The following is a 25,025-nucleotide window of genomic DNA, read 5'->3' as shown; positions in this document are numbered from 1 at the left end:
CAAACTGCTGAAAAACCAGGGATAAAATCGTAAAAGCACCTAGAGGAAAAATATGCAATTAGGCACAGAAGAGCAAGGATAAGAATCACTACAGACTTCTCATCAGAAACTATGCAAGTCAAAAGACAGTGGGATGGCATCTTACAAGCTCTAAAAAGAAAAAAAAACCTGCTAACCTAGAATTCTACATACTGTAAACATGTTGTATATTCAGCAAAAATAAGCTTTAATAATGAAGATGAGGCTGAGCATGGTGGCTCATGCCTGTAATCCTAGCACTTTGGGAGGCCAAGGCAGGCAGATCACTTGAGGCCATGAGTTCAAGACCAGCCTGGCCAACATGGTGAGGCCCTGTCTCTACTAAAAATACAAGAACTGGCCAGGCACAGTGGCTCAACTCCTGTCATTCCAGCACTTTGGGAAGCTGAGGTGAGCGGATCACTTGACATCAGGAGTTTGAGACCAGCCTGACCAACATGGCGAAACCCCTGTCTACTAAAATTACAAAAATTAGCTGGGTGTGGTGGTGCATGTCTATAATCCCAGCTACTCAGGAGGCTGAGGCAGGGGAATTGCTTGAGCCTGGGAGGCGGAGGTTGGAGTGAGCCGAGATTGTGTCACTGCACTCCAGCCTAAATGACAGAGTGAGACTATGTCTCAAAAAAAAAAAAAAAAAAGAAAAATTAGCTGGGTGTGGTGGTGCATGCCTGTAGTCCCAGCTACTTTGGAGGCTGAGGCATGAGAATCACTTAAACCCGGGAGGAGGAGGTTACAGTGAGTTGTGATTGCAAAACTGTACTCCAGCCTGGGAGACAGAGCAAGATTCTGCCTCGAAAAAAAAAAAAAAAAAAAAGATGTAATAATTTTGAAATCAATAAAAGCTGCAAGAATCTGTAGCTAGTACACCTGCACCCAAAATTAAAATTTCTGCCCTTCAAAAGATACCTAAGAAAATGCAAAAACAAGGCACAGAATAGTAAAAAAAAAATTTGAAACACATCTATGGTGTATGATAGCTCATTTCCAACTAGGATATTTACAGAACTCTTAAAACACAGTAACAATAAGACAAATATCCACAGTCTGAAGGATGGAGAAAACATCTGAAGAGATACTTTATAAAGATATACAAATAGCCTATATATCAAAGGATTAATAGGTCAGATCCTACCTATCAAGTAGCCTGTTTAACCTCAGTCATCAGAGAAATGCAAAAATCGAAAAAAGTTGATGATACCATGGATATAAAAGAATTGGAACTCTCATGGGCTGCTGATGGAAATGTGAAATAGTGTGCCCACTTTGGAAACTGTTCTATTTCTTATAGAACGAAATGCACACTTATCATAAACCCCAGAAAGTATGCTAGTAAGTTTTTACCCAAGAGAAACGAAAATATATCCACACAAACGACTGTGCTCAAATATGCTTTCCCAACATTCTCATTTGCTAAATTACTAACACCAGGAGAGAGTATGTGTGAGTGTGTGTGTGAGAGACAGAATATACAACATTCTCTCTCTATAATAAGTTCCACCTAGAGAGCCCTTTGTGCTTTATTCTAAAAACTCACCTACGAATTATAACATAATTTACTAGAAAATGGGTTTTGAACGTACTTACAACCTGGATAATTCTTATATATGCAGCAGTGGGAATTTAGTTAACAGCAAAGGCTCAAGGCTGGCAGTAATTATGGATTCTAGATTCAAGATTTTTGGTGCTGGAAGGACTCACTGGAGGAGACTCTCAGCCATCATCCACCAATCTTTGATCTCCCCCTTCTTCTTCTTTTTTTTTTTAACTTTAGACAAAGTGTCAGAGTGGCTGGAATGCAAAGTTGCCCAGGCTGGAATGCAATGGTGTGATCTCAGCTCACTGCCACCTCTGCTTCCTGGGTTCAAGTGATTCTCCTGCCTTAGCCTCCCAAGTAGCTGGGACTGCACGTGCACCACCACGCCTGGCTATTTTTTGTATTTTTACTAGAGATGGGGTTTCACCATGCTAACCAGGATGGTCTCGATCTCCTGACCTCGTGATCCGCCCGCTTCGGCCTCCCAAAGTGCTGGGATTACAGGTGTGAGCCACCGAGCCTGGCCCTCCCCTTCTTCTAGTAACAGAACTTCGGTTTTGCCTGGGAACATGACCCCTTACCTAAAGACTATTTTCAGCCTTTCTTGCAGCTTGGTGTGGCCAAGTGACTAAATCCTAGGCAGTGGGATGTGAGTGGACACATTGTCTTCCAGATGACGCATCGTAAAAGGAATACTGCAGAGCTCTCCAGCCTTTCCCTCTTCCAGATAGCTGGAAGACAGCAATGGGAAAACGCTTCCTGGACTTGGTTGAGGAAGGTGGAGCCAATCCACAGGGCTAGTTCATATCTCCAAAGTGTTCCACCACCCTGAAATAAACAGGGATCCCATTCCAGCCACCGTACCTTTGCCTTGCTTTGTTAATGCAGCTGAGCCTACAGCCTGACTGACAGACTTACCAAAACCTTTCATTTTACAGAGAAGAAAATAGAGCCACAGATGTTCAATGAATTCCCTTACGTTACACAGGTTATTGGCAAAGCAACAATTTGAAACCAATTCTTCCAATTCAAGACTCTTTCTAAGTTCACATACTGATCAGGGATATGTCTACGTATCAGGCAACTTCTGGGACCCTGGAGGAGACTTAGCTACTCATTCTTTATAGAACACTAAAATGAAGCCATTTGACTTCCAGTTCTTCTTCTTTTTTTTTTTTAATGTGGGTAAATAGAAAAGGCATTTTATTTTTAAATTTTAGAATATTTAGTTGACAAATACAAATTATATATATTCAAGGTATACAACATGATCATTTGTTATAAGGAGACGTTGTGTACTGAATTCCAAATCCAAATAATTAACACAACCGTCACTACCCATAGTTACTGTGTGTGTGTACATGTGTGAGGGTGGTGAGCGGACACTTGAAATCTGCTCTCATCAAATTTCAAGTAAACACTGCAGTATTACTAACTACAGTCACCATGCTAAATGTACATTCCATCCCCAGCACTCCTTCCTCTTGCATAAATGAAGCTCTGTACCCTTTGAGTAACATCTCCCCATGCCCCTCACACTCCCAGGCCCCAGCTTCTATGAGTCCGACTTTTGTAGATTCCACATGTAAATGAGATCATGTGGTATTCATCATCTTGTGTCCGGCTTATTTCACTTAACCTAATGTCCACCAGGTGCATGCATAGAGTCACAAATGGCAAGGTTTCCCCTTGTTTTTTAAGGACTAAATAGAATTTCATTGTGTATATTTTCTTTATTTTTTAAGAGACAGGTCTTACTCTGTTATCCACGCTGGAGTGCAGTGGTGCAATCACAGCTCATTGCAGCTTTGAACACTATGGCTCAAGTGATCCTCCTGCCTCAGCCTCCTGAGAAGTTGGGATTATGGGCGCAAGCCACTATATACCACATTCTCTGTCCTCTCACCTGTCGATGGGCGCTTAGGTTGATTCCCTATCTGGGCTACTGTGAAGAATTCTGCAGTGAACATAGAGCGCAGGCATCTCTCTGAGATCCTGATTTCAATTCCTTTGGATACATACCCAGAATGGGGGACTGTTAGATCATATGGCAGCTCTATTTTTAACTTTTTAGGGCACCTCCATAATGTTTTCCATAATGGCTGTATTAATTCACATTCCAACCAACAGTGTACAGGGGTCCCTTTCCCCACACCCTCACCAACTCTTGCTGTCTCCAGAGTTTTTGGTTAAGAGCCATGATATCTCATTGTGGTTTTGATTTGCATTTCCCTGATAATTAGCGCTGTTTCTAGTTCTTTGATTTAAACAGAAATCTTTCTGAGAGAAATATAATTAGTCATTTTCTATGGTAGAGAGAACTACAACATAAGACAAAGAGGCCAGAACTAAGGCAAACAGGACCCGTGTTCTGGCACTGGCTCTGCAGTGTACTGGCTGCATTACCTAGGGTGAACACGCCCATGGGAATCTGCCTGGACCTCTACTGAGCCACAGTGCACTGAAATTATCCATTTGCAGGTCTGCCTTCCCTTGTCTAGGCCATCTGTCCTGGTCTGGGCTGGCGGATGGGCACCACGCCCTCCTTTGTGTCACGAGGAGAGAGGATGTCTGGGACATGGCAGGCTTGCTGGTGAACGCACAAGTCATTCGGATCTGTTTCCTCATCATAAAAGGAGAAACTGGACTGAATCAGAGACCTTTCAGCTTTTTTAAGGAACAGGTGCTTTCCATTCCTTGAAAGCTTCAAGCTTGCTGCAAGGTATTCAGTACTCTTAGCCCTACTCACAAAATGTCATATGCTCACCCCAGCCCTTTTGTCAACCAAAGTGAAACACCTCTGCCCATTTCCAAATGTACCTAAGACCCTTGGACTCCAGCACCCAGTTCGGAAGCAATAGGTTAAGTCTTTCCTGTGGCAGCCTTCAGATTTCCTCTGAGTTACAGTCAGAGGGAGAAGGAAACGGCGAGCATCAGAGGGTTTGAAAGACAGTGCTAAAGGCCAGACCCACAGATGTTAAAGGAATTTCACAGCAGAGAGGACAAACGAGAGAGAGAAGGGAAGAAACATGGAGAAGAACACGAAAGCCATCTTGGGGGTACAGGGTACAGAGACAAGACCAGGGAGTGGGAGAACAGGTAAGGATTCAGCGACAAATAAATCTAATCCTACAATCCAAATACCCCTGACATCAAAGTCCGGAATTGGTATTCATTAAAAAGATCCTGCAAAGGTTAAATTATGCTCAGTATATTCTGCCTAAGAGGGTAGAGAAGGATGCCTAGACCAATGCCTGGTCAAGAGTAAGCACACAATAAATACAGTAAATGAATATTAGTAAATTAGTCAATGAATATTCCGGAAAGACTGCCATGTAAAATACCCAAAATATGGATGTCTATAGGCTTACACTTCAGTTATCTGAAAAAATTAATTGGCTTCATTTCTCTAGCATGTCACTTTTCTTTTCCTAGAGAATTCATCACTCCTAGGTCTCAGCCATCTATCAATTCAATAAAAATAGTCACAGTCATACAACTGGCTTATTGGCTTACCCGCCTGTGTTCAGGAGTGGGTAAGTGGCTGCACTAAAGAGGGCTGTAGGTCCTTCTTTCAGTTCAGGAAAACAGACGCGCACAGGACCCGAGGCCAGTAAGCTGGGAGGTGGGGAGCCCCGCCATGTACAGTGCCATATGGAAACTACTAATCCTGTCCCACAATTTGGTTGCAATAAACTAAAACTGACATGCATATGATTTAATCTGATACATATGTATACATATATTTATAAAAAATTTTATCATACTATGCATGCTACATGTTATCGTCTGTCCTGATTTTCAAATTTAACAGTATGAGATGAACCTCATTAAGTATTCTGTTTTATATGTTTTTTAAAAATAGATTTTACAACTTATATTATTACTCACCAATGATCAGAGGAAGATTTTATTATTCAGAGCACTTTTAGGTTTGCTGCAAAATTAAGCAGGGTATAGAGATCTTCCATATACTGCCTGTCCCCCCCAACACACAGTCTTGCCCATTAGCAACACACCTCGCCAGAGTGGTCCACTTACTGCAACTGATGAATCTACACGGACACGGACACATCATTGTCACCCGAAGTCCACAGCTTACATGAGGGTAGACTTTTGGTGTGGTACATTCCATGGGCTTGGTAAAATAAATAACAACACGTACGCAGCATTAAAGTATCACACAGAATAGTTTCATTGCCTTAAAATCCTCTATGTTCCGCCTGTTCATCCCTTCTTCATTTTAAAAACTTACATCAATATTCCATTGTAAAGATGAGGTGAGTCATATGTATTCAAGTCTCCTAATAATGGGCTTTTAGATTATTTCAGATTCTTCGCAAATATAAACCACCCTGATAGACATCTCAACAGCTGGTATATGTATACAAGTATGATTATCTCCTCACAATACATTCCTAAGAGTGGAATTTCTGGGTCAAAGGAAATGCACATGTTGATGTGCATTTTAAAATTTACTTAAATATGTTTGTACTGATTTTGGTCTCATCTGGGCTGCCTTAGAGAGACTATTTTCCCACACTTCAACAAACAGTAAATCATGATTGATAGATGGAAATGGAAATGACTGAGTGTGATGGCAGCAGGAGGCAGACAAATCTCAGGCAGACAAATTCTAGGCAGACAGGACGTCCCCGGTGAAACCTGACTGTCGAGCTCCAGAGTTTAAAGCCTGGCTGCAAGTCCCGGATAAACCCATGAAAGGGACTGAGACCCTCTCGTCCCATGTGGCGCACTTTTATCTGACTGATTACCCCTCTTCACCTATTTTACATATACCTACCCTTCCCCAGTTGGTTTTTTCCACTATCGTTCCCACCTTTGAGTGGTGACTTCATTTTAGCCTTCTTTTTTGCATGCTCACAATCAGCATGCACCCCTCCATTCTGAGCCCAAAAAAGCCCCTGAGTCAGCCACATCAGGAGAGAGACCACCTGACTTCCGGTGGGGGACCACTCTCGCCTCCCCTCTGGGCTGAGAGCTGTTTTGTGCTCAATAAATCTCTTGTCCGCCCTCCTCACACTCTGGTTGTCAGCGTAATCTCGTTCTCTTGGAGGCAGGCCAGGAACTCAGGACTCCGCGGAATGCAGGTACCAAGACAGCAGTAACCCTGTAACCCTCCATCCCCCACTCCCTTCGGCTGCCCCACTCAACGGGATCGACGCGGGTCGAAAAGAGCCGTGCGCACGCTCCAACATCCCTTCTGGGGCTTCGGGGTCGCGGGCGTCGCTGTTTGGGCGCCACGGTGTTCCCCTCGCCTGGAGGCGCGAGTCCACTGTGGGAGTCACTTGTCATATGCCTGGTCCAGCTACAAGCCCCGCGTGGAGCCTACTCCTGTGCTGGCGGTTGGAGAAGCCCCAGGACCCCTGCACTCGGTTGCTCGCACAACCCACCTGCTGAGGGCTGAGAGCACAGTCACCGAGGCCACGGGATATGCCAAAGCGCAAGCCAGGGCGGCCCGGCAGGCCTAGTGGGCGAACCTGGGCCAAGAGGCCTGGGTAGGGGCATTGCCGACCGCGGAGGTCTCCGGCTGGCAAAGCGGCACCGAAAAAAATCCTGCGTTGTCTTTCATTAGCAGTGAGATCGAATATTTTTATATTACTATTTAGCTTAACATTTACATATTTATGTGATTTGTTACTTTTTGGGTCACGCATATTTTTCTTATTCAACCTATAAAAATTCTACATCAGGCACGTTAAATGTTACAGGAATGTATTTTTCCCTATTTTAAAGAAAGAAATGGATTTATCATTTACCGGAGTTCAAAAGTCAGATGGATTACAGGACATGGAGAACTAACTGAGAGAACTACCATAGAACGGTCTGCCTTGCTGGTATTTATTTCTGCATCTCTGAGTAGCAGTCCGTCAAATACATTCTGTTGGGGCAACCAACAGAGCCTAATTACCCAGGCACAGAGGAACACAGCCGCTCCCAATCGGATGTTAGGAACTACTGAAAACAAGGCTTTCCCCGTCCTTTGAGGGGCACCACGCGTGTCTCAGAGGCAGAGGGGAGGCGCGCCCTGCGGAGGCGGGAGACCCGGGCTCACCTGGATGTTGTCGAACCTGAGGCCCGGCATGGTAAGGTTCTCCTTGTCCACGAACACGGCGCCGCGCTGCTGGGCGGCCACGGCCCGCAGGACTCCACGCGTGGCCTCGCCGGGGAGCCAGGCGTCGTTCCTCCGGTCCATCTCGCTCATGCTCAGGGCGGTGGCGAAGGGGTCGTCACTCCCCGCAAACACTGCCTGGATGTGCGCGAAGGGCTCTGGCGACGCCGGGGGCGCAGCGGCCTGGGGTCCTCGCATGGCCGCGGGTTCGGGGCGCCCCTCGGTCCCGGGCACAGACACGGGAGGCGGGCTGGCGGGAGCCGGGGAGCCCGCGCCGGGGTTGCTGACGGAAACGAAGGCGGAGGTCGTGAAGGAGTCGAAGAAGTCCGAGGCCAAGGAGTGGCTGGCGGCCGCGTCTCCGAAGAACGTGCTGAGGCTGGGGCTGGGCTGCACCGCCTGGGGCGGCGTCCTGGCCGGGGCCTCGCTGGCGCCTCCGAAGCTGGGCGACTTCACCATCTGCGGCTCGAAGCCGTCCCGGGGGGCCGGGGGCGCGCGCTGGCTGAAGATGGTGCACACCGGGACCGGCTCCGCAGCGGGAGGCTCCTGCTCCGGGCGCGCGGCTTCGCTGCCGGGGGCCTCGCTGGCCGCATCCTGCCTCGGGGCCCCTCCGCTCCTGGGGGCCGCGTCCTCGGGGGCGTCCTCGGGCGCACAGTCGCCGCGGACCTCGCCAGTGGGACTCGGGGTGCTCGCGGGCTCCGGGCCGGGGTCGCCTTCCCCTCCGGGCTCAGCTTCTTCCCGCGCTCGGCCCAGGTCGCCCGCGTCGCCCTCGCTGTTGTTGGGCGAGTCGGAGATGAGGACGCTCTCCATCATGTGCTCGTTCAGCTTGTCCGCGAGAGGACTCGAGCCTTCCGACGCGGTCTCGTTCTCTTCGGATCCAAACTCATCTCCGCCGAGATCGATGGTTTCCTCGTGGAACAGCAAGCCCTGCTCCTCCGGAGGCGCGAGCTGAGGGGGGTGCGGGGCCTCCGGGGCCGGGGTCTCCTCGCCGCCGCCAGCGTCCTCCATGCCCCTGAAAGCAAAGACAGAAAGAAGGCCCCTCAGTGTGATCTTCGTTTACCTTAACCGAAAAATGCCTATTGCTTATAGACTCAAATGACTCAGACTTCCATTTCTCCAGCTTCTTATCCATGTGCTTTTGATTATGGTAAAATACACATAAAATTTACCACTTTAAGTTCAGCAGTGTTAAGTGCATCTACATTTCTGTGCAACCAATCTCCAGAACACTTTTCATGTTGCAAAACTAATATCCTATCCCCATCAAACATTCCCCCGTATACCCATCTCCCCCTGCCCAGAACATCCACCATCCCACTATAAAGTAAGTAGAATCACCTGATAATCGTCTTCTTCTCACTGGCTGATTTCACTTAGCATGAAGTCCTCAAGGGCTATTTACACTACAGTTTGGTCTGTTTGCCTTCCTTTTTATGGATGGAAAATACCTAGGGTATGCGTACACTACATTTGGTTTATCCAGCTATCTGTTGATGAACATGTGGGTTGCTCCCATCTTTTAGCTATTGTGGATACTCCTGCAATGAACGTGGGTGTGCAAATATCTCTCTGAGACCCTGCTTTCAATCACTTTGGGTATATACCTAGAAATAACTGCTGGATTATATGGTAATTCTATTTTTAATTTTTTTTGAGGCACCAAAAATCTGTTTTTCATAGTGGCTGAACCATTTGTCATTCCCACCAACAGCGGACAAGCGTTCCAATTCACATCCTTGCCAACACTTGTTATTTTGTTTTTATTTTATTTCATAGTAGCCATTCCAATAGGTGTGAGGTTCCAGCCATATAAACACTATTTTATTCTGAGACTCAGCTAAGTCCCTCCTCTTCCATGAACCTCTCCCAAGACTCTTCAATTTATAATAGTCTCTTCACTCTTCCCCATGCTGTCCGCCCCCCTGCCCCAGCTCATATTATCTGCCTAACTCTGGAAATCTGAGACAGTGAGAATGACATGAAAAACTTACACAGTAAGAAAACAACAGCACGCTCACTAAGCACTGATGGCTGAAGCTGGCAACACAACTAGCTAACATTTATCGGCACATACTATGCCCCTGGCTGTATACACATATGCCTATGTGATTCTCAGAACACCACTCCGAGATAGCTGCTAGCACTGTCTTCGTTTCACAGATGAGGACACTGAGGCCTTGGGAGGCTATGTTAGCCAAAATCACATAGCCAGTGAGTGGGGAAACCAGGACCAGCCGAAGCCGGCATGTTGAGGGGCCACTGGCTGGTAGAGGCCACAGAATGAAACAAAGAGCTCGAACTGTAAAAAAGTATTTGTTCCTTTCCTTGAAAAACTTTTACTTTATGTAGTTTTACTCTCATAGTGAACAAATTCAAGTTAAGGAAATCTAAGAGACTATGATAAAAGATAAGGGATTTTTTTCAGAATGAAACAACACGTACCTTTTTTACTTAAAAAACGACACTTAGCTGATCTCTAGATAAGACTGCCCTTTTCTCACCGTTAGCGCTTCCATCACAGCATTCCCAGAGCCGGCCTTCCCCAAGCATTATGTTAAAGTAGTTAATCCAAGTCATACATTTGAAGAAGTTTCCGGTTCAGCCTGGTCAGTTACCAATTCCCTTATGCATTCATTCAATAATTGTTAAGTGCAAATGAATAAAAAAATCCAATGAAAAGGAGGAAAACCTTTGTTTCCTGCCATGTTTCACCGCGAGCCCGAAGAACAAACTGCCCTAGAACCCCAAAGGGGGAAGCCCCCTGGGCATGCTAAGGCTGCTCCTTCAGGTCCCACTTGCACAGGGGTAGAGGCTGGGCACAAGGAGCAAACAAGCAGCCTGAGGCAGTGCCCTCTGGAGTCTCCCAGCAGGACCTGAAGGCACTACCGTGGTCTGCATATTTTATTTTAGAAATAAGAATTTATTTCCATATAAGCTAATGATGAGAGAAAGGGATTTTCCCTCCCTCTCATCTCCCCTCAGCCCTAACAAGATTCTAGGTTCTAAAGCTAATTCTGATTCAATCTCACAGATTTAAAAAGTTGTATTGCCTTTGTGAAGAAACATTTTTTAAGAAACAATTCTTACTATTATGAAGATGAAGCTGCTTTAAACTTCTAAGATTTAGGGAAATCTGTTTATCAGAGATACAATAACAAAGAACATCGCCTAGAAAAAATTACCAAAATAATAAAAATTAAGGTAAAATGCTTCTAAATTATAAAGCTTAAAAACTTTATAAAATGTAAATTAAAGAGAACTGATAAAATAGGAATGTCCAAAATTTTCATTAATACCTGCAGACCACTTTTGAGAAGAGAATAAAAAAATAAATTTTATTCTTAAGTAAATACCGAAGTAATAAAAAGCCCTAATAATTTAGGGCAGGGATGATCACTTTTGCTTTCACACAAATAAAATCTAGATGCAGGAAAATGCTTGTAAGGATCTGAGGGTTTCTTCTCTAGAAAATCAAGAGGAATGCTCAAATAAAAATGATACAAAACATGATTTAGATGACGCTTTTATGAATGGGAAGACATAAAGTTACATCTATATAAATTATATACATTAGATTTTGTTACAAGGGACATATAATTTTTAGCAAAATAGCTTCTTCACTTCAAGGGTTTCCGTACTCTAATCTTGTTCCAATGTAAGGTTCAAATGTAAAGCAGACAGTAGTAATAACCATGTGTATATGACCAGATAGTTCTATAACCATAAAAAAAGTACTAGTAGTTAAGTCTCCTCACAAAGAAAATATAGGGTCCAGATGGTTTACCAGTAAAGTCTACCAAAGATTGCGTACAGATAATTCCTATAGTACAAAAATTCTTGCAGAGAAGAAAAAGGACACATGACCCAATTCACTTTATAAGGCTAACATAATCTTGAGACCAAAATATGACAAGGCCATACTAAAAGGGAAACTATCATCTCACTCATGAACACACATGCAAAAATCTTGAAATATTAGCTAACTGAATCAGCAATGTATTTATCTTCATACCAAACTCAGGTTATCCCAGAAATGTACTGTTGGTTTAATGCTAGGAAATCTTTTTACGCAATTCAACACACTGATAGATTAAATAATAAAAAGTACATGACTATCTCAACAGATGCACAAGAAAGTATCTAATAAAATTCAGCATCTGCTCAAGATAAAACCTGTCAGCAAACTAGGAACAGAACGCAACCTCCTTAACGCAATCAAGGGTACTTACCAAAAACCTAAAGGAAACCTCAAATGAACGGTGAAACGTTTAAAGCTTTCTCTTTAAAAGTAGAAAAAAGATAAAGATGTCCTCTTCAACATTTTTATGCTGCCTAATACTAGAGGCCTCAGGCAGGATTAAGACACGAAAAATAACTAAAAGCTACAATAAAAACTGAAAAGAAAAAAATATAAACCTTCATTCTTCATGTATGATTATTTATGTAGAATACATAAAAAATCTATGGTATAAAGACTGAACTATTGGGCCAGGCACGGTGGTTCACGCCTGTAATCCTAGCAATTTCGGAGGCCGAGGAGGGTGGATCACCTGAGGTCAGAAATTCAAGACCAGCCTGGTCAACATGGTGAAACACTGTCTCTACTAAATATACAAAAATTAGCCCGCCGTGGTGGCAGGTGCCTGTAATCCCAGCTACTCGGGACACTGAGGCAGGAAAATTGCTTGAACCCGGGAGGCGGAGGTTACAGCGAGTCGAGATCGTGCCGTTGTGCTCCAGCCTGGGCAACAACAGCAAAACTTCATCTCAAAAAACAAAACAAAACAGAAAACAAGACTGAACTATCACAAGGGAATGTGTTGCACACATTAAGGGAAGAGATGATTTCCCTCAAGTGATGTGTCAACAAATCATGCATCTGGGAAAAAACAAACTTGGAATCTTGCCTCACCTCAGACACAGTATCAATCTCAGGGACATTAAAAACTTAACTGTGAAGGCCGGGTGCGGTGGCTCACGCCTGTAATCCCAGCACTTTCGGAGGCTGAGGCGGGCAGATCACCAGGTCAGGAGTTCAAGACGGGCCTGGCCAACATGGTAAAACCCCATCTCTACTAAAAATACAAAAATTAGCCAAGTGTGGTGACGGGTACCTGTAATCCCAGCTACTCTGCTTGCTACTCAGGAGGCTGAGGCAGAAGAATCACTTGAACCCAGGAGGCAGAGGTTGCAGTGAGCCGAGATCGTGGCAAGACACTTCGGCCTGGGTGACAGAGCAAGACTCCATCTCGGGGGAGAAAAAAATTAACTGTGAAAGGCAAAACTTCAAAACTTTCAAAAGAAAATATAAGATAATAAACTAGGCCTAATAAATAAGTACAAACCATAAAGGGAAAATGGATACATTTGCTATATTAAAATGGAAAGTTCTATCATGAAAAATCTAAAAAAAGTGAAACAAACAAATGTATCATTAAGAATCTATAAAAAGGGAAACAAACAAATGTAACTGAGAAAGGATTAACATGAAGAATACATACAGAATTCCTACAAATTAATAATAGGATACTAAATGATCCATAAGGAAAATAAGCAACAGGGCTGAAAGGGGTGTACCTTTGAACATCCCTGTTGAGAAACCACTTGGTATTATCTAGCAAAGTTTAAAAAGCACATATCTTATCACTTCAATAACTATACATTTTTATTTTTCCCAGAACAATTTTTCACCCATGGTTTAAGTTATTACTATTATTTTATTAGTATTGTTATTTTCTGAGACATAGTCTTGCTCTGTCACCCTGGCGGGAGTGCAATGGGACGATGGTGGCTTACTACAGCCTTGACCTTCTGGGCTCAAGCCCATCCTCATGCCTCAGCCTCTGGAGTAGCCGGGACTACAGGTGTGCGCCACCACACTCAGCTAGTTTTGTATTTTTCGTAGAGATGGGGGCTCAATATGTTGGCCAGGCTGGTCTCAAACTTCTGGGCTCAAGTGATCCTCCTGCCTTGGCCTGCCAAAGTGCTGAGATTACAGGCATGAGCCACTGTGCTTGGCCTCAGTAAAATCATTAAGTGTCTCCTTTCACTCTTAAAGGAGTCTTGGTTGAGACAATTAATATGCGGTCATAGTACCTAGGACCTAGCAATTCCATTGCTAGATACATACCATGGAGGAATACCTGTACATGAGCAGTGTAAGCTATGATGCTGACTTCCATAAATAACAAATCAAATACCTTTCTTCTAAGTCCTAAAAGAAAAAGCAGGCTGGACACAGTGGCTCACGCCTGTAATCCCAGCACTTTGGGAGGCCAAGGCAGGCACATCACAAGGTCAGGAGATCGAGACCATCCTGGCTAACATGGTGAAACGCCGTCTCTACTAAAATACAAAAAATTAGCCAGGCGTGGTGGCGGGCGCCTGTAGACCCAGCTACTTGGGAGGCTGAGGCAGGAGAATCACTTGAACCCAGGAGAAGAGGTTGCAGTGAGCTGAGATCGTGCCACTGCATTCCAGCCTGGCGACAGAACAAGACTCCATCTCAAAAAAAAAGAAAAAAACAGTGGAAATAAACACTGCTTGTAGACACAGTAATAAGTAAATAAGTAGACTGTGGTATACTAAAACATATTAAAATAGCAGTAAAAATCAGTGGTGAACTGTTCCATATCTAACATATAAATTATGTTTGGATCTTGCAAATACAATTTTGCACAAAGAATGAGTAGAAAAATAAACAGCATGACTCTGTATATTCAAAAACATGTTAATGAAACAAAAGTGTTGAATCCAAACACTTTTTTGTGTTTGGCAGGCAGGTCATTAGTAACTTCTTTCCGCAGGAGGGTGAATTAAGCCTAAGAGAAGTTAAGGGGCTTGCTGGGGGGCCAGGCTGGCACCGAGCCTGGAGCTGGGGGGCTGGGGGTCTCGGGGTCGCCTGGACGAACGCCAGCGGGTAGCTTCCCACCCGCTTCGCACCAGCTTCCCCTCCCTGTAACCTCCGCGGGCTGCAGAGACGCTTCCAGCCCTCTGCAGACGTGGAGCGCGAGGGCCGCGGCGGCGTGGAGCCTGGCACAAGGCCCGCGGGGCACAGACGCCCTCGGGTGGCAGGCGACCCCGCGCCCGGACCCCACGCCCACTCTAGCATCGGCCCCAGAGAAGGTCCCCCGGGCTGAGGCCGAGGCCGGCGTGCTCCCTCCCCCAGGAGGCTCTACACGGTCCCATCCCCTCTTGACTGCCAAGGCCCTGATCCTCACCTGCCACCCGCCCACTGGGGCTGGGGGAAGGCGGTCACCTGCGGCCGTGACCAGGGTCCAAGAAGGTGACAGAAGCCGGGAATCCGAGAGGAACCAGCAGCCCGGGAAGCCCTGTGCGCCTGCGCGTGCCGGGCCGCGGCACGCCTACTTCCGCGCATGCCTGGTGCAGGAACCCGTGGCCATGGTCCCAGGCCGGAAATGGGGTTCGTTTCCGGTTCGTCTGCTGCGAGCGGGGTCTGGAGCCCAAGATGTGAACGGGTCTAGGCAACCAGGAGCCGGTAGTTGAGGGAAACGGACCCTGTACTTGGAAATGGGAACGGAGACAACACTCCATCTAGCCTGATTCTGTCACTCAGAGGCAATAGGCAAGCCTGTGGCAGATGCGGCGGGTGAAAGGGAGTCCCTTAGGCTATTTTTATTGGCCAGCATAGCCTAGAAATCAGTGTTTCTAGGGATTTGTCTTTGTGTTTATCTGTATTTTGTAAGTTTCTTACCATGCAGCTGCAGTAGTTGCATAATAAAATTGATGATAAAGATATCAGTGATAGGTGGGTGGATTTAATCCCGAAGTATGAAGGCCCTGTTAGCTCCGCAATATCGGCAAACGGAGCGGTTGAAAAGGATGATTCTCACGTCTGGGCCATTGCTTACTTGCTTTCTTACTTTTCTTACTTTTTCTTTCTTTCCTTTTTTTTTTTTAGACCGAGTCTGGCTCTGTCACCCAGGCTGGAGTGCAGTGGCGCGATCTCGGTTCACTGCAACCTCCCCCTCCCGGGTTCAAGCGATTCTCCTGCCTCAGCCTCCCGAGTGGCTGGGATTACAGGCGCCCGCCACCACGCCCGGCTAATTTTTGTATTTTTTGTAGAGATGGGGTTTCACTGTGTTGGCCAGGCAGGTCTCGAACTCCTGACCTTGTGATCCACCCTCCTGGGCCTCCCAAAGTGCTGGGATCACAAGCGTGAGCCACCGCGCCCGGCCTGCTTGATTTCTAATGTAATCTCTAAAATCTCATCCACTCAACAGATATTCATCCAGCCTTAACTCCATACCACGTGCCTTGCTCAACTGAGCAAAACCAGACCCAACCATTTCCGTCACGGAGATCAATAAAGGGTAGAGGGGAAAGCTAATCACAGAAATTGAGGAAAGGTGCGGGGTCCTGGAAGCTCCGGTGGAAACAGGCTAGCGGCGTGGTTCAGCTATGATGTATTTTGGAGTCCTTGCAATGCCATTTCTGCTGGCCCAAGGCCAGGGCAGGGACTTTGGGCGGGATGCGTAAGAGGGGCGGTCTCTCCACCAGAAGTCTTCATTCTTTGGAGACCTCTAGGAACCCCAGGGCCTTCCCTTCCGACTCCCATTCGGAGGCATATGCTGGTCCAGGACCACCAGTGGTGCGGTGCCGGCTTTCATGATAACCCCATCCTTGGTAGGACTTCCTTTGCCACAGTGATGGGCACCTGCAGAAATACATTTGGCATGGCCCTGACTTAGGGCACCTGGGGCCGAACCTAAGGGAGTCAGACAGCTCAGGTGCCCATCCTGGCTACCCAATGGACCAATGCGCTGCGACTGTTACTCAACTTTGCAGCGTCTCATCTGTAAAATGGAAGTGTTAACAGCTTATTTATAGGGTTGGATGAAGCTCCTTATGGCACTGCTTGTGAAGCGCTGACCCAGCGCTCAGGAACGCCAAGTACAGTACAAATGACAATACATGGCGGCGCCCAACTAAGGCGCGAGCGATTCTTAGATGCGATGGCTAGCTAAGGCTAATCGCCGCTTGCTGCCAACGGTCTGCGCCCAGAGCCAGCCTCCACGGTCCGCTCCGCCCACCACCTTATTTCCTCCAGGCAGGGTTCTCACCGCCAGTAGCCAGCGCGCTGAGAGCCCGGATGTGAGCCCAAGTGGGCATGCGCAAAAGTCAGCGCCGCTGCCATTGGTCACCGGTGAGGAACAGCTTGATGACACATCCGAAAAATAGGAAGTGGCCACTACGGAAGCTGTTCTGGTCCAGAAAGGCTGCCAGTTTGGAGTCGTTTGCTGCGTGGAGGGAATGAATGGGCGCTGGGAACACGCCCGCGAGGTGGGGACGCGCCGGCCGTAGCGAGGGCCTTAGCGTGTGAGTGGCCGGGGTCTGGTCGCTTCCCCGCAGCATGGAGGACGATGCACCAGTGATCTACGGGCTGGAGTTCCAGGTGGGTCACTCGGAGGGCGGCAGGTGCTGCTCGGCCTGGCTGCTGACAGCATGAACGGTCCCATGGTGACTTCGGTTTACAGAGCTCCCACCAGCCCTGCAAGGACCCGTGTCTAGTTCCCATTTTGCAGAGGAGTAAACTGAGGCTTCAGGAGGTTAAACGGCTGTACTGGATAACAGGGTTGGCACAGCCGGCCTGCCTCCTTCCCCTTCACATCCTGTCCCGAACATGACTTCTGACCTGGACGTTCTCACTCACTTTGGTGGACTTATTTGCTTACACGCCTACCTTTTCCTCTAGAATTTGAGTTCCTGAAGGTAGGGACTGTATGTTGTTTAAAAAAAAAATTGTTTGATTTTAAAACAATTTAAAGTATTTAGAAGAGTTGCAAAGATACATAGAAAGTTCTTTACCCTCCACCCAGCTTCCCTTAATGTTACCACTTTACATAACCATGATACATTTATCAAAGCTTAGAAATTAACATTGGTACACTAATATTAAGTGTACCACTAATATTAACTATTACTTAATAATAAGTATTACTTAATAATTAATAATTATTAATTAAGTCACATAGTAGGTGTTCAACAAATGACTATCAACTGAATGAGCCCCCAGAGCATAAGCAATGCACATGGCAGTTCAGGACAGCAAGAGAGCTGACGTGGATAGAGCAAATGCGTCAGGGGGAGTGAGGTAGGGGATGAGATGAGCGGGAGAGGAAGATGACAATTGTATAGGGCCTGTTAGAGCCCTGTACTGGTTTTCATCTATTCAAGTAGCTTTTGAGAATGTATTATGCCTAAAGCATTGAAGGACAGATAAAGAGATAGAAACACAGTTCACTGCCACATGAAATACTTGATACATAATTTTGTGCAGCAATATGTGTTAAAGATACAAATGATGTCTGTTTTTTTTTTTTTTTTTTTGAGATGGAGTCTTGCTCTGTTGCCCAAGCTAGAGTGCAGTGGTGTGATCTCGGGTCACTGCAATCTCCACCTCCCAGGTTCAAGCGATTCTCCTGCCTCAGCCTCCCGAGTAGCTGGGATTACAGGCATCCACCACCACACCCAACTAATTTTTGTATTTTTAGTAGATAACGGGGTTTCACCTCTTGGCCTGGCTAGTCTTGAACTCCTGACCTTGTGATCTGCCCACCTCGGCCTCCCAAAGTGTTGGGATCACAGGCATGAGCCACCGCACCCAGCCTATGTCTGCTTTTACGTAGGTTACAGTCAGAGAGGCAGCAGCGTTACTAAAATAATATATGCTAGCCAGACACCTAAGTTTTAAATCTTGACTCTAGCACTTATTAACTATGTGACCTTGGGCCTCAGTTTCCTTTGCCAATAAAATAAGCATCACCCCCCCCCACCACCCATTGACTGTTATGAAATTAAATGAGTTAATACACTTAAGTGAAGCACTTAGAACAGTGCCTGGCACATAGTGTGTTCAATAAGTGTTGTTCTAATTGTTATAATGAGAGAAAATTCCTTTTTTTTTCTTTGTAGAAACGGGGTTTTGCCATGTTGCCCAGGCTGGTTTCACACTCCTGAGCTCGAGCGATCTGCCCGCCTCGGCCTCCCAAAGTGCTGGGATTATAGTCATGAGCCAGCGCACCCTGCCTAAGACAAAATTCTTACAAATAAATTTTGTACAGGGCAGTAGCTAAGTGTCCTGTGTAATAAACTAGGCTATAGGATTTGACCAGTGGCTGTATCACATTCACAAGGCTGATGGCTTAACTACCAGTGATTTAGCTCTGGACTTTGTGTCACTCTGCTTAGCACTGTACAAATATTTCATTTAATTCTCACAGCAATCATTATTGGTAGGTGTTATTGTTCCTGTTTTACAGATGAATAAACAGGCTCAGAGAGAATAGTTACCTGTCCAAGGCCACTTAACTAGTGAATGACAGACCTTGGATTCTGACCTAATTAGGCTTTTAACCCAAACTGACCTCAAAGCCCCTTACCTGCTAAGTTCTACTGCTTTTTCCTTAACTAGATATACATAGGGATACATGGGGAGAGACCACATGGGTAGGCAGAAGGTTCCATAATCTTGTACTGCTTGAAGGTGCATACTCTGCCAGTGCTACTTAATATAACTTCTTGATCTCCTTAAGAAATCTCTCAAAAAACCCAGAGGATTTTATCTTCAGCATCTTTGTATCTTTGAGGTTAACTGAAATGTCATTTTCTGAGATTTGAAAAATGAATGAAATCGATTCTCCTAAGGGAGTCAAATATATTATTGGATTTTCTTCTTTATCTTAAAAGAAGTAGCTGACTTTTGCTGTTTGGATTTTATTGGATAGTACCATGGACCAAGACTTTCTTGAGTTTGAAGAACCATCATTGCAGTAAACAAGAACTGAAAACGATAGCTTTTTTTTTTTTTTTGCTTGTCAGTGACATTCAAATCCCATGGAAAACACTTTACATGAAAAGATAGAGATCTGATTATTGACCACTGAGTGAAGGTAATGAGACTTGAAAGGTAAAGGGCAGTACTACAACTGCAAATAAAAGAAGACCAACATAGAGGGTCGTTAAGATCGCAAAATGCCGAGCAAATTCATGGAAATGATTCTGGATTTTTTCATCATTATATTTGAAATGCTTTTGCACACTTTTAGTTTACTGGTCAGTAGAAATCCATTTTCTCAAAATGAGTTTAACGAATACTTGTCAGTTAACAAAACAGTAGTTCTTTGTGACTATCTCAAAGTGTATACAAACAGTATGACTTCTCTCCTGCAATCATGTTTCTTTGAACTTTTGACATTAATAGACCTTCTTTAGTTGTGTGCGTCAAATCTCCATGTGGCAAACATGCCTAGTGATGGGAAGAGTGAACCTCTAGGCAGCGGTAGCTTTGCCCGTGTGTAGGTCTGGGGACAGGCATGTGACTAAGATGGACCAGCGGCCAGCAGGGCCTGCAGGTGTGGGCAGAGTGAGGGCTGCGTCTGTCAATTCCCATTTGAGCCCACTGCTGCCAAGTGAGCTGGGCCAGACCAGAAAGGATGGCCAGGGTGGGAAGGTGGGTGACAATGATGACTTGGGCTTGTTTCAAGTCGCTTACCCTTAGGTTTACCACCAAAACCAGTAAGCAAGCAGGGCAGGTTGTAAGCCACACAGGGTATGAGTGCCTCCTTCCTGTTCTGGGAGGTTCTCCTGGAGTCCTGAGATCAGTGCAGTCAGGTCACAGGGCAAAGAGACCAAGGGCTTTTGGCTTTTTGTGCCATCAGGCTGAGGGACAGATGGACCAGGCCAGCGCTCAAGGGTCTGCCTGTTGCCAAGTGAGGAAAGAGTTTTGAAATGGAAGATAGAGGTTAAATTTTCTTTTCTTTTTTCTTTTTTTGAGACGGAGTCTCACTCTATCACCCAGGCTGGAGTGCAGTGGCGCGATCTTGGTTCACTGCAAGCTCCACCTCCCGGCTTCACGCCATTCTCCTGCCTCAGCCTCCTGAGTAGCTGGGACTACAGGTGCCTGCCACCATGCCCGGCTAATTTTTTGTATTTTTAGTAGAGATGGAGTTTCAGTGTGTTAGCCAGGATGGTCTCGATCTCCTGAGCTTGTGATCCACCTGCCTCGGCCTCCCAAAGTGCTGGGATTACAGGTGTGAGCCACCACACCCGGCCTAGAGATTAAATTTTCAAATGCTTTTTTATATCTATGGAACTGATAATTTGGTCTTAGGATTTTTCTCTTTTGATGTCTTTGGTCAGTTACGTTAATACCTTTTTAAATGTTGGCCCAGCCTTTGCATCCTTAGAAAGAATTCCACTTAATTGTGGAATAGTCCTCTGCTGGATTCGGTTTACGAGTCGTTTACTTAAAATTTTCACATTAATATCTGTGTATTTTCTTGGTTGAGTTTTGTTTCACTGCTATGCTGGCTGCATAAAAAGCACTTGGGAATTTTCCTTCTGTTTCTGTGTTGGAAATAACTGAAGGTAGTGATGGTGTTGCCTGCTCCTAAGGCATGGTGCTCTCACGACGTTGGCTTTTTAATCTGTGGTAACTAGTTGTTCAGATTTCTTGTCTTTCTTTTCTGATGAGTTTTGGTAACTTACATTTTCCTGGAAAATCCATAATTTATTCAGTGGACAAATATTTATTTATTCCCTGCAATAAGGCACTATTGTATGTGCCTGGAACACAGCATAGGAGGAAACAGACAAAATCCCAACCCTTGTGGATTTATGCACCAAGAGGCACCCTTGCAGAGGCATTTCTGTAGAGGAGTGAAGTCTCTGAGAATTGAGGATTTGTCTTTCAGGTTGTTCCCATTTTTTTTTTTTTTTTTAATTTCATCAGTTGAATTTTTTTTGTTAATTTTTTATTTATTTTTATTTTTACTTATATTTTGGGACAGAATCTCGCTGTGTCGCCCAGACTGGAGCGCAGTGGTGCAGTCTTGGCTCACTGAAACCTCCACCTCCCAGGTTCAAGCAATTCTCCTGCCTCAGCCTCCTGAGTAGCTGGGATTATCGGCGTGCACCACCACACCCGGCTAAGTTTTGTATTTTTAGTAGAGATGGGGTTTCACCATGTTGGTCAGGCTGGTCTCGAACTCCTGACCTCGTGATCTGTCTGCCTTGGCCTCCCAAAGTTCTGGGATTACAGGCGTGAGTCACCGTGCCCGGCCTGTTGAAATTTTTAATACAAAATTTTAAAAACAATTTCCATTCATTTGCTCAATACTTTTTTTTTTTTTTTTTAGAATGAGTCTGGCTCTGTCGCCCAGGCTGGAGTGCAGTGGCCGGATCTCAGCTCACTGCAAGCTCCGCCTCCCGGATTCACACCATTCTCCTGCCTCAGCCTCCCGAGTAGCTGGGACTACAGGCGCCTGCCACCTCGCCCGGCTAATTTTTTGCATTTTTAGTAGAGATGGGGTTTCACCGTGTTAGCCAGGATGGTCTTGATCTCCTGACCTCGTGATCCACCCGCCTCGGCCTCCCAAAGTGCTGGGATTACAGGCGTGAGCCACCGCGCCCGGCCTGCTCAGCATTTTTCTTTCTTTTTTTTTTTTTGAGACTGAGTTTCGCTTTTGTTGCCCAGGCTGGAGTGCAATGGCGCAATCTTGGCTCACCACAACCTCCGCCTCCCAGGTTCAAGCAATTCTTCTGCCTCAGCCTCCCGAGTAGCTGAGATTACAGGCATGCGCCACCATGCCTGGCTAATTTTTTTGTATTTTTAGTAGAGACAGGGTTTCTCCATGTTGGTCAGGCTGGTATTGAACTCCTGACCTCAGGTGATCCGCCCGCCTCGACCTCCCACAGTGCTGGGATTACAGACTTGAGCCACTGTGCCCAGCCCATTGCTAAGCATTTTGCTATCTTAATTACCCTCTATGTTGGTGTTCTGTCTTTTATTTGCAGTTGCTTAAATTATTTGTTTCCATTCTTTTTATTAATACAAGCATTTTAAGCACATGGATTTTCTTTCGAGCATTCACTTCTTGATTTTATTGTTTTGTGGATGTTTTGCAGCTTTGAATTTAACTTTGAATTTCAGGTCAAATTTCTTTTTTGATCTGAAATTCGTTGGAGGGACCTTTCTCAGTTCTGTCCCTGTTGCCTGCTGTGTTTGGGGGCTGTCTGTCTTTGTGTCCTTTCCACTGCACGCTTCCTCCTTGTGCTGGAAGTTTTCATTTCTGTGAGCTGGAAGTTTTCATTTCCATCTATGTGTCTTGCGTTGTCTTGCCATATCTTCTTTGAGCTCTGTTTGCATTTTTCTCTTTTGCTTTTCTTTTTTTTTTCTTTTGAAACAAGGTTTTGCTGTCACCTAGGCTGGAGTGCAGTGGTGCAATCTCAGCTCACTGCAACCTCCGCCTCCTGGGTTCAAGAGATTCTCCTGCCTCAGCCTCCCAAGTAGTTGTGATTACAGGTGCACGCCACCATACCCAGCTAATTTTTGTATTTTTCGTAGAGACGGGGTTTTGCCATGTTGGCCATGGCAAAGGTTGGCCAGGCTGGTCTTGAACTCCCGACCTCAAGTGATCCTCCCACCTTGGCTTCCCAAAGTGCTGGAATTACAAGTGTGAGCCACCATGCCGGGCCTCTTTTTAAAAAAAGTTTTTTTGAGACAAGGTCTTGCTCTGTTGCCCAGGCTGTAGTGCAGTGGTGCGATCATGGCTCATGGCAGCCTGGAACTCTTGGGCCCAAGCCATCCCCTGGCTTCAGCCTCCCAAGTAGCTGAGACTACAGGCCCAGCTCATTTATTATTTATTTATTTATCTCTATCTATCTACTCTATCTAGTCAATCACTTAATTAATCAATGAGATGGGGGTCTCATCATATTGTCCAGGCTGGTCTTGTACTCCTGAGCTCAAGCAATCTTTCTACCTTGACCTCTTACAGTTGTGGAATTACAGTCTTGAGCACACCACACCCAGCTGCTTTTTTTTAATTAAAATGATTTTTAAATTGATGCATATTAAATGTATATAGTTTCAGGGTATATGTGATAAGTTAATACATTCGTATGATTGTAAAAATCAAATCAGTGTATCTGAGATATCCGTCACCTTAAATACTTGTTTTTTCTTTGTGTCAGAACCATTCAAACTATTCTCTTTTAGCTATTTTGAAATGTACGATAGACTATTGTAAACTGTGGTGAACCTGCTGATATACCAAACACTATGCCTTATTTCGTCTATCCAACTGTATATTTGTACCTGTTAACCAACTTTTCTTCATCTAAGCCACCTGCTTCTTTTCTCAGTCTCTGGTAACCATCAGTCGACTCCATCTTCAGAAGATCCACTTTGTTTTTTAGCTCCCACAGATGACTGAGAACATGTGTTGTCTTTCTGTGCTTGGCTTAGTTCACTTCACAGAATGACCTCCAGTTCCATCCATGTTGCTGCTAATGACAGGATTTCATTCTTTTTTCTTTCTTTCTTTTTTTGTGAGACAGGGTCTCACTCTGTCATCCAGGCTGGAATGCAGCGGTGTGATCTCAGCTCACTGCACCTCGCCTCTCAGGCTCAATTGATCCTCCCACGTCAGGCCCCGGAGTAGCTGGGACTACAGGTGCACATCATCACACCAGGTTAATTTTTTTTTTTGTATTTTTTGTAGAGATGGGATTTCGTCATGTTGCTCAGGCTGGTCTCGAACTCCTGAGCTCAAGCAATCCTCCTGCCTTGGATTCCCAAAGTGCAGGGATTACAGGCATGAGCCACTGTCCGTGGCAATTTTATTCTTTTTTGTGACTGAGTAATATTCCACTGTGTACGTATACCGCATTTTCTTTATTCATCTGTTGATGGGCACTTAGATTGATTCCATGTCTTGGCTCTTGTGAACGATGCTGCAGTGTACCCGAGGGTGCAGGTATCTCTTCAACATACTGATTTTCTTTCCTTTGATTATCTGCCCAGTAGTGGGATTGCTGGATGATATGGTAGCTCTAGTTTTAGTTTTTTGAGGAAACGCCATACTCTTTTCCATAATGACTGTACTAATTTATATTCCCATCAGTAGCATATGAGGGCTCCCTTTCTCTACATCCTTGCCAGCATCTGCTATTGTCTGTCTTTTTAATAAAAATTATTCTAACTGGGTGAAATGATATCTCATTGTGGTTTTCATTTACATTTCTCTGACAATTAGTGATGTTGAGCATTTTTTTATATACCTCTTGGCCATTTGTGTATCTTCTTTTGAGAAATATCTGTTCAGATCTTTTGCCCATTTTTTAATTGAGTTATTTTATTTTATTTTATTTTTTGCTGTTGAGTTGTCTGAGCTTCTTCTTCTTTTTTTTTTTTTTTTTTTTGAGACGGAGTCTCGCTCTGTTGCCCAGGCTGGAGTGCAGTGGCTGGATCTCAGCTCACTGCAAGCTCCACCTCCCGGGTTTACGCCATTCTCCTGC

The 25,025-nt window shown here is 45.3% G+C and overlaps 2 protein-coding genes across 4 annotated transcripts in view; one reads left to right on the top strand and one right to left on the bottom strand.

The window, feature by feature from the left end:
• Positions 1–15,104, bottom strand: part of LOC105497574 (trafficking protein particle complex subunit 12) — a 102,769-nt gene extending 87,665 nt beyond the window's left edge. Inside the window, exons 1-2 of one of the 2 annotated variants that reach the window (XM_011768756.3) lie at positions 14,924–15,104; positions 7,650–8,715 (exon numbers count right to left, since the gene is read on the bottom strand). In XM_011768756.3, the coding sequence (XP_011767058.3) occupies positions 7,650–8,715; positions 14,924–15,081 (1,224 nt within the window). In that variant the 5' untranslated portion in view covers positions 15,082–15,104. The remainder of the gene's footprint in view (positions 1–7,649; positions 8,716–14,923) is intronic. The other variant, XM_024797895.2, reaches the window with a different exon arrangement.
• A 1,810-nt stretch (positions 15,105–16,914) lies between these two features.
• Positions 16,915–25,025, top strand: part of EIPR1 (EARP complex and GARP complex interacting protein 1) — a 173,019-nt gene continuing 164,908 nt past the window's right edge. Inside the window, exon 1 of one of the 2 annotated variants that reach the window (XM_011768755.3) lies at positions 16,915–17,118. In XM_011768755.3, coding sequence (XP_011767057.1) covers positions 17,077–17,118 — 42 coding nt within the window. In that variant the 5' untranslated portion in view covers positions 16,915–17,076. The remainder of the gene's footprint in view (positions 17,119–25,025) is intronic. The other variant, XM_011768754.2, reaches the window with a different exon arrangement.

The sequence above is a fragment of the Macaca nemestrina genome, chromosome 13 (genome assembly GCF_043159975.1).
Source record: "Macaca nemestrina isolate mMacNem1 chromosome 13, mMacNem.hap1, whole genome shotgun sequence".
NCBI classification, from domain to species: Eukaryota; Metazoa; Chordata; class Mammalia; order Primates; family Cercopithecidae; genus Macaca; species Macaca nemestrina.
The sequence above is the reverse complement of the archived record's forward strand: the minus strand, read 5'-3'. Positions and strand labels throughout refer to the sequence as shown.